Below are 16,104 nucleotides of genomic sequence, written 5' to 3'. Positions count from 1 at the left end.
TGCCTATGGTCACACAGCAGGCAAGTGACCAAGCTGGGATTAGTACCCAGGCCTGTGCCTCTTCAATTAGGTCATACTGCTCGGTAAAGCAAACTGGTGGATCCTTGTCTATTATTTTCGTAAACATTTCAAAGTGTTCCAGTTATTTGTCTCTTAAAATCCCTGAGTGGTAAACAACTGACTAATGTGGTTTACTATGATTATTACCTTTATCCCGAGAAGCTGAATCAACAACATATGATATGAAACAGAGTTGATTGCTCTTTTGGACCTACTGTAGATTTGGACTTGTGCAATGCCTTGAAATGACAACCCTCCCCCGCCACCCACCTTTAAGATGATTAGGGAGGCAGAATAGCCTGTATATCCAACAAAGGTTGGGCCTGGGTTCTCATTTTGCCCTGCCAGTTGTGTGATGACCTTGGGCAAGTTCATTGAACTTCTGTCCCCCTATTTTAAAATGAGAATGAAAAATACACCTCTATGTACGAAGGAGGTTGGGGTGATGAATAAGATAGTATCTGTAAAGTGCTTTAAATGCTCAGAACCAAAAGAAAACCTTCAAAAAGGAGAAGGCATGAATTTGGTGATTCGCATCTTCTATCCTTTTAAGATTTGGGTTTTTTCTGAGGTCAGTACAGAGAATGCAGCTGAGGTTTGGTAGACCACTGGAGGGAATTTGAGATGGCTCTATTTTTCTGATATTTAATTTTAGCCACCCAAGGTTGGGTTCTCAATTACCAACCAGGAACATTTGGCAAACAGGGAAATTTACTCTTGCCTAACTTGTATATAGCCTGCGGCAGGTATAACTTTAGAATACCTGCAGTAGGGAAAGGTGCAGCTCTTGGCTGGACTCCATGAATGCTGCTGAGAAGCATTTCTGTATTGGTTGGCTGCTTTTGTCGAAATTGCCTTGTATGCAGCATTAATGAGAGCTACACTAGATTTTCAGAGTTCATTATTCTGGGAAAGAAGCATCCTCTTTGTCAGCCTGATTATCTTGTTCAGAAGCATTTCATATGCAATTTTGACTTTTGGTACCAGTCTTTCTCTCCCTTTTCCAACTGTTTTGCCATCGTCAGTCATCAGTGGTATTTACTGAAGGCTGACTGTGTTACAGAGCACTGTACTAAGCGCTTAGGAGAATACAACAGAGTAGTAGATTCATTCCCCGTGCACAACAAGTTTGCCATCAATCTGTTACTTCCCTTTGATTTTGGGGAAATTTGTTTGTCAGGCTGTTAAGCCTTTAGAACTTTGAAACGCAAAATTGAGAAGTAAGCAGCTTACAGCATTTCCCTCCCCCACACCCCCAACACTGTTTAGGAGTTGAGTTTAATGAGTAAAGTGGAATTAGTACTCCACTGTGTTCATTTCTGGTAGGTGTTCTTGAAGTGGTACGTAGTATTTTTCATCATTTATAGTAAAGTAAGGTGAGGGTCCTCAGAATTTTTCCTAGGGGAAATACCTGACTTATCGAAGCAACCCACAAAAGAAAAGGCTGCGATACCCCAGTATTTATAGAACTTATGTAGGCCCAGGAAATTGCACATTTGAAATCTTCTTATCCTCCTGAATGTTGCGCCCCTCCTAATTCTCCAGAAGAAATTTCATTCAAATTTACTGTGGAAGGCAAATTACTGTGTGTTTTAAATCTGATGATCAGTAGAGTTTGATACATTCAGTGCCTCATTAATCCTGCTTACTGCAGCAACTGCTCTGGACTCCCCTCTTCCCCCCCATATTTGGGAGCCACAGTAGATTTGGGGAGTGTGAACTGCACCACTCTATCTCCGCTCCTCAAATCCCTTCCACCCCACATCCTGGTTTCTGCCCAGAGGATCCCAAAATACCGGCTCCGCGACATCAGCACCTTTACTCCAGCCTTTGGTAATCCAGCCTATAGTAAATCCAGATGGTGGGAGAGAGCCACATTTAATGTATGTTTTAAAATTGAGTTTGTTGTGTTCTTTCATTTTAGTAGAATTCTGTTTTTCCGGTACTTAATAATTTGAATAGAGATGGCAAGCACTCAGTGTGCTCTTCTTTTCTTTGGTCTTGCCCCTAACTTACTTTATCTCTGGCTCTTTTTCGAAAATTGTGGTTAAGACAGACTCTTGCTGTTGTCCTGTTTTGTGTCATTTACATTTCCTCAGGCCTAATGGAGGCTCAGTTCAGTTGTAATTTTATAACCCAGGTAGGTAGTGTGCATCATTTCATTTTGGACTGTGGCCTCCTATGACTAGTTAGTTGATAACTTCTGATTTAAGTGTCACTCTTTGTTTCATTAGCATTTTCCAACTCTTTAAAGCATGGACTCCCTTCCCCCTTCCCCTTGCAATAGTACAATACTTAATATTTCCTCACATTTAAAACAAACCTCTCAACTCTTAACATCGAATAAGTTTATTTTCTTAAAATTAAATCACTTTAATTGGGGCTTGTGTAAAATAATCTTATTCCGATCTGTTTCTAAAACATTAGCTTTTTCCAATTTTGGTGTCTCTGAAAATTTTCCAACTCATGAGATGTCACTGCCATTCATCATTATTAAACACGTTTCAGAATACATTGGCTTGGCTGGCTGTCCCTTTGATCACAGTTCACATCAGTTATTTCAATCTTGTCATAAATTCTCCTTTGGGATTTAGGAGTTTTAACAGTGTCCTGTGATGCAGTATCAACACTGAGGTAGAAAGAGCAACATCACATGAAGGGAGTGATATCAGGGAAAAAGAGCCACTGTGAATTCTCTCCGGTTTGTCTTCTCAGGGCAGCTTTTGGGAACTCTTTTGTGCTTTGCATTTCTGGTTTTTAGGGAAATATAGTGTTTTCTATTAATCCAGTTAACCCACCATTCTCTGGGTTCATCACTGCTGGCCAGTGGCATCAGAGGGCCCTCATCGAATGTAGATATGGTGGGCTGCTGGATCAGGAACATCATCTTCTATCCCACAGTTCCTAAATTTTTATTTAGACTCATCATATCCTATATCGGTCTTGGAAGCAGCAAATTTCTGGCAGAGGGAGAAAAAGTCTCTGTCTTTTTTTGAGTGAAAATTGGGAATAGAGGTGGACAATGTGTTTGTGCTCTGTAAATGTGCCTTAATTGTATTTTCTTCTCTGCCAAGTCAACCGCATTATTTGAATTTTGTTATCAGGAGGCTGGAACCAACTGAAAGACCCCTACAGATTGTTTATGAGTATTTGGCCAGACTGGGATTTGAGGATCCTGTGCGCATTCAAGAGGAAGCAACAAATCCTGACCTTAGTTGCATGATTCGCTTTTACAATGGTAAGAACTTGGCCCTCGAAGTAATCCGGTGGCTAAGGGAACTTGCTATTTTATAGAGGTATGCCTACTGACTTTTAAGTATATCATTTGTCAGACTTTCTCAGTTGCACTGTACTCGTTTTGAAAACGATTTTAAAGCTGTTGTCCGAAACTTTCTTTGAAAGGTGCACCAGAAAAAACTAGTTTGAGATATCAGTAATATGATAGCCACATCAGTTTCTTCCTCCTAAGATGTGGAACCCAAATAGGATAGTGATTTGCTTAGTGTCAGAATTTTAAAAGCTTTGTAGAGGTCCCATTGCACCATCAGGCATGGGTAACTACTTAATTCAAACTAGTTGATGATAGTGGGATAACTAATAGATTACTTTAGTGGCTTTCATGTAAGTTCTATAATGGAATTTCAGGCAGACATAGGTCTTGGAAGAGACTGGAATCTCTTCTTCCTAGACCAAGATTAAAAAACAACAACAATTTCCTTGTTAAATTTAGATTTTGAGCTCAAGTGGCATACTTAAATTGTTTCTTCAGACAATTGTTGAACACCGGTCCTGTTTCCCAGTTTGTCTCTTGTTCTCAAAATGAGTAACTTCCTGAATATGCAGGATATCTCTTCCACTAAATCTTGCAGCCATCTTGCCTGCTGGTCTATTGTCTTTGAGGCATGTTTTGTTTCGTGGGGTATCCAGGATTGTGCAGAGGATATAGCTGACCTGGCAGCTCAAGGGGCTGTGCTACAGGAAAAGCAGCCATGTCTTGACGGTTACTGATGCCTGCTGCCAACCTCGCACCCCACGTCTGGCACTTAAGGCTGTGTACAGACCTGAGAGATGGGGCCAACATGACCTTAGGTGGGAAAACAGTGGAAGGGAAGTGGAAATGCCTCCTTGCCATGCACTTTCTGAAGATTGGTCTGATATAATCAATCAGTTGTATTTATCGAGCCCTTACTGTGGACAGAACATTGTGTTAAGCACTTGGGAGAATACAGTATAGCAGAATTGGTAGAGTAGGTGTAACATTTCGTGCCCACACCGAGCTTTCAGGCTAGAGGGGGAGACAGACATTAATATAAATAAATGATGGATATGTACATAAGTGGTCTAGAGCTGAGGGAGGGGTGAATAAAGGGTATAAATCCAATTGGAAGGGTGATGCAGAAGGGAGTGGGAGAGGAGGAAATGAGGGCTTAGTCGGCAAAGGCCCCTCGGAGGAAATGTGCTTTTAATAAAGCTCTGAAGGTGGGAGAGAATGATAGTCTGTCAGATATGGAGAGAGAAGGGAGTTCCAGGTCAGAGGCGGGATGCGGGCAAGAGGTCGGCGACCGGAGACGAGATTGAGGTACAGTGAGTAGTTTGGCATTATAGGAGTCAAACGTGTGAGCCGGATTGTAGTAGGAAATCAGGGTGGTAAGGTTGGAGGGGTCAAAGTGATAAAGTGCTTTAAAGCCCCTGTAAGGAATTTCTGTTAGATTCAGGGGTGGATGGACAACCACTGGAGGTTCTTGAGGAGAGGAGAAATGAGGACTGAAGGGTTTTATAGAAAAATGATCGGGACAGCAGACTGAATGAAGTATGGATTGAAGTTGGGAGAGACAGGAGGCATGGAGGTCAGCAAAGAGGCTGATGCAGTAATCAAGACGGATGGATAAGTGTGTAGATTAATGTGGTTACAGTTTGGATGGAGAGGAAGCAGTGGATTTTAGCGACGTTGTGAAGGTTTAACTGACAGGATTTGGTGACAGATTGATGAGTCAAGGATAATGCCAAAGATACGGGCTTGTGAGACAAGAAGTCTGGTGATGCTGTCTACAGTGATGTTGGAAAGCCAGTGGGAGGATAGGGTTTGGATGGGAAGATAAGGATTTTTGTTTTGGATGTGTTAAGTAATAATAATAATTTTAAAATAATTTGGTATTTGTTAAGAGCTTACTATGTGCAGAGCACTGTTCTAAGCGCTGGGGTAGATACAGGGGAATCAGGTTGTCCCACGTGGGGCTCACAGTCTTAATCCCCATTTTACAGATGAGGTAACTGAGGCACAGAGAAGTTAAGTGACTTGCCCACAGTCACACAGCTGACACGTGGCAGAGCTGGGATTCGAACCCATGACCTCTGACTCCAAAGCCCGTGCTCTTTCCACTGAGCCACGGGAGGAAATAAGAAAGAGACTGCAGAGAAGCAAAGAGACCTAGAGATGTAGATTTGGGAATCATCCTCACAGAGAAGGTAGTTGAAGTCATGGGTGTGAATGAGTTATCTAAGGGAGTGGGTGAAGATGGTGAATAGAAGGGGACCCAGAACTGAACCTTGAAGGACTGTCGCCGTTGGGGCGACAGTCAGAGGAGAACCCCATGAAAGAGAGATAAGAGAATGAGCAGCCAGAGAGATGAGGAGAACCAGGAGAGGACAGTGTCAGTGAGGCCAAGGTTGGGTAGTGTTTTCAGGAGAAGGGGGGTGTTTCTGCAGGGTCGAAGATAGCTGAGTGGTGTCTTGTCTTATGCTGACAAATCGTCTCCGAGCCATGGCGACTCTGTGGATATATCTCTCCCAGAACGCCCCTCCTCCATCTGCAATTGCTCTCCGGCAGTGAATCCGGAGAGTTTTCTTGGTAAAAATATGGAGGAGGTTTACCATTGCCTCCTTCCATGCAGTAAACTTGAGTCTCCACCCTTGACTCTCTCCCATGCCGCTGCCGCCCAGCACGGGTGAGTTTTAACTGTAGCAGATTGCCTTCCACTTGCTAGCCACTGCCCAAGCTAGGAAAGGGTTGGATATGCCTCTGCTTGACTCCTCTCATAGTTGAGACCGGTAGAGTACTGGAAACTCTCCAGGTACGACTCTGAGAGGGAGGGGTGAGAGGTGTAGGATGATCAGGATGGAGTAGAGGCTGTTGGATTTGGCAAGGAGGAGGTCATTGGTGACCTTAGGGCCGTTTTGGTGTCGTGAAGGGGACAGAAGCCAGATTGGAGGGATTAAAGAAGAGAATTGCAGGAGAGGAAGTGAAGGCAATTTGCTCAAGGAGTTTGCGGGGGAGGATGGGGTGTCAAAGGAGGGTGTGTTGTTTTTTTAAGGATAGAGGATTCTTGAGCATGTTTCAGTGAGGAAGAAGCTATTGGAGGGTGAAAAATTGAAGATGGCCGTCAGGGAGGGAAAAAGGAAGGGGGCCAAGTGTTTTGATAAGCTGCGAAGAGATGGAGTCCAGGACTGCTTAAAGAGTCTTGCAAAGTATGGTTTTTTAAAGTCGGTTTAGGAATTGGTTTAATCTTATCAGATTTTGGGAATGACCTGCCCATTGTGCTCTCCCTTTTTCATTCCTTTTATCCTTTGGCAGTGTTCCTCCTAAAATTTTATCTGGCGTTGTAAATGCTGTTACAATGTTGGTGGCTCACCTGTCTGCTCACATTCAGTTGAATTCCTTGGTTTCTTGTAACTGATCTATATCTTTTTCTATCTTAGTGTTCTAGAAGGAGCATATAAAACTCTTTAAATCCATCCCAAGGGTGTTCCCATGAAAATTCCAATGGGATATTACATCTAGTAATTAGTTACTTCTGTGTGCTCTTTTGCTATTAAGGATGTCTCTGGATAAAAATCACATCCATTAACATCCAAGTAGTCATTTGGCTATTTCTGAGCTCTTATTGGGACAATGTTTGCTACTGACTCTCAGGATATTCTAACTCAGAAAATGTCACTATAGGGCACAAAAACTACCTTGTCTATTTGACCTACATTTTATTTTACTCCAGGAGTGTGATTTGATAGTGATTTACATAAAATTTTGAGGAGTCAGTTTACTCTGTCCAGTCTGTGATTTCTGGGGCTTTGCCAGGTTATTAGTATTCTTTACTTTTTAATTTTAGAGTCTAACATTATAGCATAGACGTTTTCTTTTGTCAGTTTTGTAGTTTTTTAGTTTCTCTGGGTCTCCGTGAATGTAAGGTATTCAAAACAAGGTAAATTTTTCCAAAGCTATAATCACTAAGCTATAATACCTTGAAAATTGGTGCCAGTTTTTCCTGCCATTATGTAAAATCTTATTTAATGGATAAACCATGGGCAATAAAAAATGAATTTTGAGTAAATTTTTGTTGCACTATTTTAATTAAACCGATGTATCTATTTTTATTATATCTTATTTATATATAGGCCAGTAATGTGTTTACTGCTTTTTTGATGCATTTTGTCTTAATCCACAACACTAGCACACTGTAAATTTGCTGCTGTTTTTTAGACATTGAACAACACTATGTCCTTGTAACTTCCTTTATCAGCTTTGTGCTGGTCATTTTCTGAGGCAAGAAACCCCAATGATGTTGAAGTGTAATAAACAGAATCTCCTAGTCTGAGTTATATTGTCCTGTTCATGAGACTCCCCTTACTGAACTTTGTGTATGGCAATCCTCCTATCCGGAATGTACTTCCCATTTCTCTTTGCCAAATAATTCCCCTTCCCTTTTTGAAAACTCGACTAAAGACGTACTTGGGTGCTCCATGATGGCTTTCTTGTTGAAAGCCACCTGTGTCCATTTACCCCGAGTATAATTATGGAATTTGTAAATATCTATGGCATTTATTGAATGCTTACTATTTGCTAATGGCTGGGTCGATACAAAGATATCTGACTCATTTTAAAAAAAATTAGATTTGACCCCAAACCCCCACCAACAAAATAGAATTTAAATTTTTTCTTCCATTTGACAGAGAAAACATTGTGTGGCAAATGGGATACATAAATCAACTTATGTTAGCATATTTGTCAATATCACCAGTGTCATGATAGGATACACTATCTAGAAGGTTTTCAACATTTTTAAATGACATAGTTTTGTTTTGTTTTTTCCTGGGGATTGTCCTTCTCTCTTTGTAAAGGATAGAGCTTCCTTAGGAAAACTGGTTCTTCTGGTCAGTTTTGGCTTATTCTTTGTGCAAATGTCATCGTTTTTCTCTGGTGTATAGACCTCACCTGGAAACTAAGATTTCTCTAGGGAAGAGGCCTCATGCGGAAGCCAAGAATAAGTTTCAAGTTGACAATGAAGTCCAATACCTTTAAATCGAGCAAGCTTGCCTTAACGTTGCTATGTCTACCTACAAGTAGCTGTGATGTTTGAATGTTTGTTTAGCCATTTAGGTCCATTTACAAACAGCAAAAGGAGAAAAATGACCAAAGAAAAACTTTTGTGAATCACAAATTTTTATCTGAATTTTAAGAAAGGATGATTACTGTGTTTGTGTTTATAAAATGATCTATATTTAGAAAAACTTGGAAAATATTTAAAAAATATTTATAAAACCTTGAAAAATCCTTGCACAAGGTATATTTTAAGATTCTCAAACACAAAGTCTATGACTTCCTTTTTTCTCTAGTCCCCTTGAGACTCCCACTAGTTCTACTACTACTCATACTAGAAAGCTCCTACTAGCCTAGTATCTGGAACTATCATCTTTCATGGGTCAGCAATTTTTAATGTGGTGGCCAATATTTCAAGCTTTTTTTTTTTTTTTGAAAGGCTGGGCTTTCTCACATTCAGAGATTCACCCAAACCACCCAAAGTGAAAATTACAGAAAATCAACAGTATCAGAAATCCAAGTTCAGTCATTGTCAAATCAGTAGCGAGCAAACCAAACCCAGTGCTTCAGAGTTAGTTTTTTGAAGTTTAGGATTTGGTTTAGCTGTCAATTGGTCATGTTGCAAAGCTCCTAGTAAGAGTTCTTGAAGGTATTAATAGTGACCAACTTGGATGCTTTTTTGGGTTGAATTTTACCTCCTGGAGGAAAGTGACTCATCTGCCACTTTCTTGTTCTCACCTGAGAATATGTTGAAAATAGTTTGCTGGTCATGTAGCTGGATCCTCAGTCTAGCCCCTTCTACAATACAGGTCAAGATTTTGGATTCCAATTGATGGCCCTTGTTCTCCCCTGCCTATTTCTTTGTACACTAATAATGTCCAGGATACTTAGTATAAGGCTGAAGGAAATACAAGTGATTATTTCTCTCTCACAGGGTATATAGCTCTTAATCTTAATGAATTTACTGCAACAGCCTGCATCTCATATGGAAGAGTCTCTATCCTCGTGATTACAATAATCTTTGTATAAGCTAATCAGGTTGAGTACAGTCCCTGTTCCACATGGAGCTCACAGCCTTAATCTCCATTTTACAGAGAGGCTCACAGTCTTAATCTCCATTTTACAGATGAGGTAACTGAGGCACAAAGAAGATAAGTGACTTTCCCAAGGCCACACAGAAGACAAGTGGTGGAGCTGGAGTTAAAGCCCAAGTCCTCTGACTCCCAGCCCCATGTTTTATCCACTAGGTCCCGTGACTTCTCTGGTTGCCCTTCTCTGTACGCTCTCTCACCTTGCTAGACCTTAGGATGGACGTAATAATCAGAATGACACACAGTATTCGAAGTACAGGCCTACAGTGTTTTTTAATGCCTTTTGATTTCTTTTCTGTGTTTCCCTGGACGAAACCCAGCATTCAGTTGGCCTTGTGATGATTTAAAAGAACAGCCAATAAGGATTTAAAAATTTATTTCCCAAGTCGTGACTGGTATTACTAAGCCATCATCAATCTTGTAGTTGTTATTTTAATTAATTTTACCTTGATGCATTACCTTGAATTTGCCCACATTGAGGGTCATCTACTACTTTTCTTGCCTCCTTCTCAACCATGTGAGGTCTCCTGGAGTTTATCTCCATGTTTTTGACATTTCAACACCTATAAGAGCTTACTGGCCTACCCAAACTGGGAAATTTCACTGCACACTCCTCTTGTAGATCATTTAAATTATGTTTACAAAACCCCTCTTAACATAGGTCTTTGAAGAACTGCACTGTTTACATTTCTCCAGTTTAAAAAGTGACCCTTATCCCTGCCCCTTGTATCCTAATCTTAACCAGTTTTATGACCATTTCAGAACATTCACTCCAGTCCCTTGATGATTTCATTTTTTGTAAAAGCTTTTGATATGGAAATTCCTTGAAGACCTTTTGAAAATCTCTCCGAAGATTTGTTCATCTCCTAAAAGAACTCCCTCAGTTCAGTGAGGCACTGTTTCTCCTTTTGAAATCAGTTAGCCCTTTCCCCTAAAGAGATTGGGTGTTTCTATAGATGGAATTATATTGGCAATACACCAGTCTTCTAGCCCATTGGCCATTTGTGAAGACAGGTTGCATACTCTGGCACAGAGTTCTGGAATTTCTCCTCTGCGATCCTTCAAAACTCTGAGAAAGTTTTTTGTTCCAGGGCTTGTTTTTATCAGTTTGGTCTAAAACATCCTGTATGAGCTTTGTAATGTGAATCAGTTCCTCTGATATGATGCTACAAAAACAAATAATTTCGATGTGAAAATCTCTCTAGCAGCATTCTCAGTGGAGTTCAAACTAAAGAATCTATAGTCCTTCTTAGCTCACCATCATTAAGTGACCCCATCGACTCTCTAGTCAGGTTCTGACAAATTTATTATCATTTGTCTGTTGACTGTTATTAGCTTTGGCCACCCTTCCATTGTTTCCATCAAACTCCTTTTTATCCCTCTTAATTTCTCTCATGCCCCGATCTTTTTTTGGCCTCCCAGTTAGCCATACAGTGTTTCTGTCTGATTGTGTGGTTTTTTTGTTCTGGAGCACATATTTTACCTGGGCATCTAAATTTATAATTTTTAATAGCATAGTCTGCTAAGTCATCCAATTTTTTTTAGCTTCCCTTTGTGTTTGCTTATTATTAATACCACTTTCCCATATTAAAACTGGCCCATTCAAACACTGAATAATACAAGCGACTGCTATTCCCCAGCCCATTAAATGCCATGTCATCCTTTAATAGCTTCATCCAGCTCGGTTGCTTTCAAGTCTATTTTTATGGCTTGAATTAAAGTTTCACTATATTGTTTAACAATTTGAAGATGGGGGTGGGGGAAGTCAACCCAGAATGGCTCTTTGTACCTATTTGCAGCGTCAGGTAATGTCCTGTTAAATATTTCTTTATTACTTGAGTTCCTTAAGTATTCACTTGATGAAAACACTGTCTTCACTGGCACAGAACTGGCCGGCAGAGGACAGTTTAGAACATAAGAACAAAGTGCTAAAATACAGATATTCCTTGGAGTTAGTCCTCTACCTTAAGGCATAAGGCTCAATAGGTAGAGGTTGATGGAAGTTTTCGTGGGAGAGGGGCAAATGGTCATCTGAAAAGCAACTAGACGCTGCACTCTGTCAACTCAAGAAGACGCAAGATCTGGAGACTTCGGAGAGTTTTTGATGGTAGTTCCTGGGAGAAAATCACCAAAAAGCAAATTTATATTTATTTTTACAAATTGAGTCACTCAAGCACCTACTCCACTACTTCTCCCTCAAACTTGTTTGCAGGTCGCTTTACCCTAGGCATTAAATTTCAGGCCTCCAGTTTCACTTCCTTGGAATTATCTGCTGTCATGACCAATTCATTATTCTTTAGGGCCATACTACATTTTATAAATGTAGTAGAATTCTGAACTGGGGACCAGTTTGGTCTCCATCAAAATAATTCAGAAGTGTCATCTTGGTTTTTCTTTCTTAGAAATGATAAAAGCTGTTTCTTAATTTACACATTGTAATTGCCTCCACTGTGTAATGTTCCACCTCCCCAATTTTTTGAGGTAGAAATAATTTTTTTTTTGGCATGTCACTTACCAGTAACTGTATGCAGGGGAAGCAGCACACACTGGAGTAGGAAAAAGCTCTTTAGAATGTGGTAATGCCGGAGAGAAATTTCTTCTTTGAAACATGAGCACTTGGAGGTAGGTAGAGGAAGAGAGTCAGAAAATGGTAACACTGAAGAGACAGGTTCTTCAAGGAAGGCGAGTTTCTTCTTTAATATGAGTGTGCTGCTTGAAGCAGGGGTAGGGGGCAGGGAGGAAGAGGCAGGAGGTTGGGAAGGGGGCTGTTAACACAATTTATTGAGTAGCCATTGTGTGCAGTGCTTGGGAGAGTACAACAGAAGAGAGTTTGGGTAGGCCAGTAAGCTCTTATAGGTGTTGAAATGTCAAAAACATGGAGATAAACTCCAGGAGACCTCACATGGTTGAGAAGGAGGCAAGAAAAGTAGTAGATGACCCTCAAGTGTCCTCTTATCTTTCTCTTCCTACTTTCAGTCTCACCTCCCCCTTTTTTTTCCTCCAGCCTCTGTTGCTATACTTAATTTCCCACACAGTAGCCCCTCCTCTGTTTCTGGGTGGCAAAAAGTATGCCAAAAAGTGGGACAGTTATGTGAGGAAAATGTGGTATTTGTTTCCTTTTGTATATCTTCTAATAGAAATCTGAGTTACTTCAGCCTGGTTCATCGCTATCAGCAGATCAGATAGTTGAGGCACACTTTGCTTCTGGCAAAAGAACCCCAAGCCATTTCCAAAACAGCATGTAATGTAATTAATAATTCAGCTGAACAGAATGGACTGCTCTCTTCAAAGAGATCAGTTCAGATAGATTTAGAAGTTCCTACTATGGGAAGTTTTCGATTGAAGAAGGATCTGAGAGAGGGCATCGCCACCATCGTTAGTGGAATCTGTTGAGTGCTTATTGAACACCTGGGGAAACCAAGGAAGAAAAAACACACTCCCTATTCTCAAGAAGGATACAACTTGGACACTGGCAAAGTACACAATGTGCAGGAGGCAAGAGTGAGAGAAGAGGTGTAAATAATAGAAATAAATGAGTAAATAGATCTATATGCAAGTGTGAAGATGGTTAGTGGAAGGAATGGGTTGGGAGACAAGTCAGGGATTGCACCCTGGATGTGATGACGTTTTAGAAGGGCTCTGAAGGAGGGAAGGGGTCAGGATCTGGCAGAGCTAAATGGAAAGGGAATTCCTGGCAGGGGACAGTGGACGAGCAGTGGTTTCACAGAAGGGAGAGTCTTGAGTGAAATGTAGTTAAAAGCTTTGTTTCAGGGGACCCCCAGAATGCTTCGATTAGCTTGGATTTGACTCCCAGGTGGCAATTTTGCTCCAAAGTTTAGGGCAGGGGGGCATATGCCATCCTTGTGCCCCAGTGGGCATACTGCCTACTTGGAACAAGTCTGTCTCCCAGAACAAAATGATGACAACTGGTATGGGACCCGGGCTCTTCCCTGCTGGCAAACACCAAGCCGCCAGAGCCTCATCTGACTGCCTCCAGGAGTGGGACTGAGATGCAGTCTGACAGCCATGTTGGATGTGGCCAGAGCAGCTGCGGAGAGACTCTGTTTCCCCTTCCTTGTGATCGGGGGCGGGGGTCTCTCTGTGAAGTCCGTGCGTGCGTGTGTCGTATCTATGTCAGGCGCAGGCATAAAAAATGATCAGCAGAAAAAAACCCACCATTATTGCCGGTTTAAGTAGCCTTGGTTCTGCCAGACATATGTTTCCATGACGTGATTTAGCTAGAAAGTGATGGCAGAATTTGGGAATGCTCTTCCGGCAACATGAGTCTGTGGGAATTAGTACAACATACTGTCAGAAGAAACAGATGTGCTCATGTAGGCTTGCAAACAGTAATGAACACCGTGTGTACCAAAGAGCAAGTTTTCTCTAATGCGGGGTTCTGCTAGAGTGCTACCTCCATGTTGAAAGAAAACTATCCCTAGAATGTTTTACAGAGCGTATTCGGAAGCAGTCTGTGAGGCATTTATCATTTTAGCTATTCATTTAAAGCCAGGAGACTCCCTTTCTGGGAAGTCTAAGTTCTCCAAAAATTTACTTTTTAATTTAGTTAATTTTGAACAGAACGAGTCACACCCTAATTGAGATAGAAAATATTTTACTAGTTTTTATGCAGATCAATTTTTAAATTCATTTTCTTCGACCAGAATATTTCACCTTCAATTTAGAACAGGTCTAGAAAATTCCATCCTCAAAGGATTACACTACTCACATGAGAGTGAGTGAAAACAGAGTTCTCATGGAAGCTTCACTGCAGGCTCAGCTGTGGTTCATGGTAGTTCACTCTAGTGTAATTGCATTCCAGAGTCCAGTTTTAACCCTAATGTTGCTAAAATCAGTTTTTGATTTCCCTCTGTATTTGATATAGTTCAGAACTTTTCCAAGATTCTTCTTTGTTAGGCACATGGTGCTTGCAGCATAATTCTACCACTGGGCTTTTGGACTGATGCACTCTTTTTTTGTGTGTGTGAGGGGTGGGGTTGGCTTCTTTTGCCAAATCAGCTAAAGAAAATAAAATTCTTTCTGACCAGAATCTTTTTTCCCAGGCTAATCGCATTCAGCTTCTTTATCCTGCTCTACTAGCGTTTTACCTAATTGCTGTAAAGACCATTTCTAAGGGATTAATGAAACACAAGCTATGTCCCTGTGGCTAACATATTTTAACTGATCATCGCTTCTTTGTTGAAAATATCTAAATTGATTATATATCCATTTCTCTTCCAGCTCTATGTGGCAAACACCTATTTTCATAGGAAGTTGCCAAAACTTTTTAACTTTTATGAATATTGAGAAGCAGCGTGACTCAGTGGAAAGAGCATGGGCTTGGGAGTCAGAGGTCATGGGTTACAATTCCAGCTCTGCCACTTGTCAGCTGTGTGGCTGTGGGCAAGTCACTTAACTTTTCTGTGCCTCAGTTACCTCATCTGTAAAATGAGGATTAAGACGTGGGACAACCTGATTTCCCTGTATCTACCCCAGCGCTTAGAACAGTGCTCTGCACATAGTAAGTGCTTAACAAATACCAAAATTATTATTATTATTATATAGCCCAGTGCTTCTTGTGGAATCTCTTGAAACTTCTATCCTCTGTCTTCTGATTGTGGTGTATAAGTGCTCCCTGTGTGCCAAAGAGTGTATTAAGCTCTGGGATAAATAAAAGATAACTAAGCTGGCAGTAGATTTGACATATAGTCATGATCCTTGTCCACCTGGAATTTACAGACCGGAGAGAGAAACAGACATTAAAATACATTACAGAAAGGGAAAATGGCAGAGTATAAATTTATGTGCCTAAATACTGTAGGGCTGAAGGTGGGGTATATCGAGTGCCTAAAGGGTACAGACCCAAGGCTGTGCAGCGGGAAAGGTGGGTAGGGAAAACAAGGGCTTAGGAAAGGCCTCTTGGAGATGTGATTTTAGAAGGACTTCGAAGTTGGGGAGAGTGGTGGTCTTCAGATATGAAAGGGGAGTGGGGGAAAGTTCCAGGCCAATGGGAGGGCATGGGCAAGAGGTCAACGGTGAGATAGATGGCATTGAGGTACAGTGTTAGAGGAGAAAAGTGTGTGGGTTGAGTTCTTATAGGAGGTCATCGAGGTAAGGTATTGGGGGAAAGCTGACTTAAAGCTCCTAAAGTTTCCATTTGTTACGTAGGTGGATGGACGACCATTGGGGTTTTTTGATGAATGGAGAAATATGGAATAAATGTGCTTTAGAAAAATAATCTGGTCACCAGAGCGAAGTATGGCCTGGAGAGAGACAGGAGGCAGGGAGGGCAGGGAGGAGGATGATGCAGTAGTCAAAACCGGATATAAGTGCTTGAATCAACGTGGCAGTAGTTTGAATGAAGAGGAAAGGGTGGGTTCTAGAGCTGTGGAGAAGGTAGAAGCCACGGGATTTGGTGACAGATTGAATACGTGATCTGAATGGGAGAGATGAGTCAGGGGTAATGCCAAGGTTACAGGCTTGTGAGATAGTGAATGGTGGCGGTGTTTTCAGCGATATAGGAAAGACACTTGGAGAACGGGGTTGAAGGCTTGTGTGGAATGATGAGTTCCGTGGAGGACAAGGACTCCCAGGCCTATGCTTGCTCCACTCTGCTGCTTCTGAAACTGCGGTTGGGTTTTT

The 16,104-nt window shown here is 41.3% G+C and overlaps 1 protein-coding gene across 2 annotated transcripts in view; it reads left to right on the top strand.

Moving 5' to 3' along the window:
* Positions 1–16,104, top strand: part of PHLPP2 (PH domain and leucine rich repeat protein phosphatase 2) — a 72,709-nt gene that overhangs the window by 18,403 nt on the left and 38,202 nt on the right. For both annotated transcript variants that reach the window (XM_029074904.1, XM_039913422.1), the window contains exon 3: positions 3,165–3,298. In XM_029074904.1, coding sequence (XP_028930737.1) covers positions 3,165–3,298 — 134 coding nt within the window. The remainder of the gene's footprint in view (positions 1–3,164; positions 3,299–16,104) is intronic.

This window comes from Ornithorhynchus anatinus, chromosome 11 (assembly GCF_004115215.2).
Source record: "Ornithorhynchus anatinus isolate Pmale09 chromosome 11, mOrnAna1.pri.v4, whole genome shotgun sequence".
Lineage (NCBI taxonomy): Eukaryota > Metazoa > Chordata > Mammalia > Monotremata > Ornithorhynchidae > Ornithorhynchus > Ornithorhynchus anatinus.
This window is presented reverse-complemented; position numbering and strand designations above follow the sequence as displayed.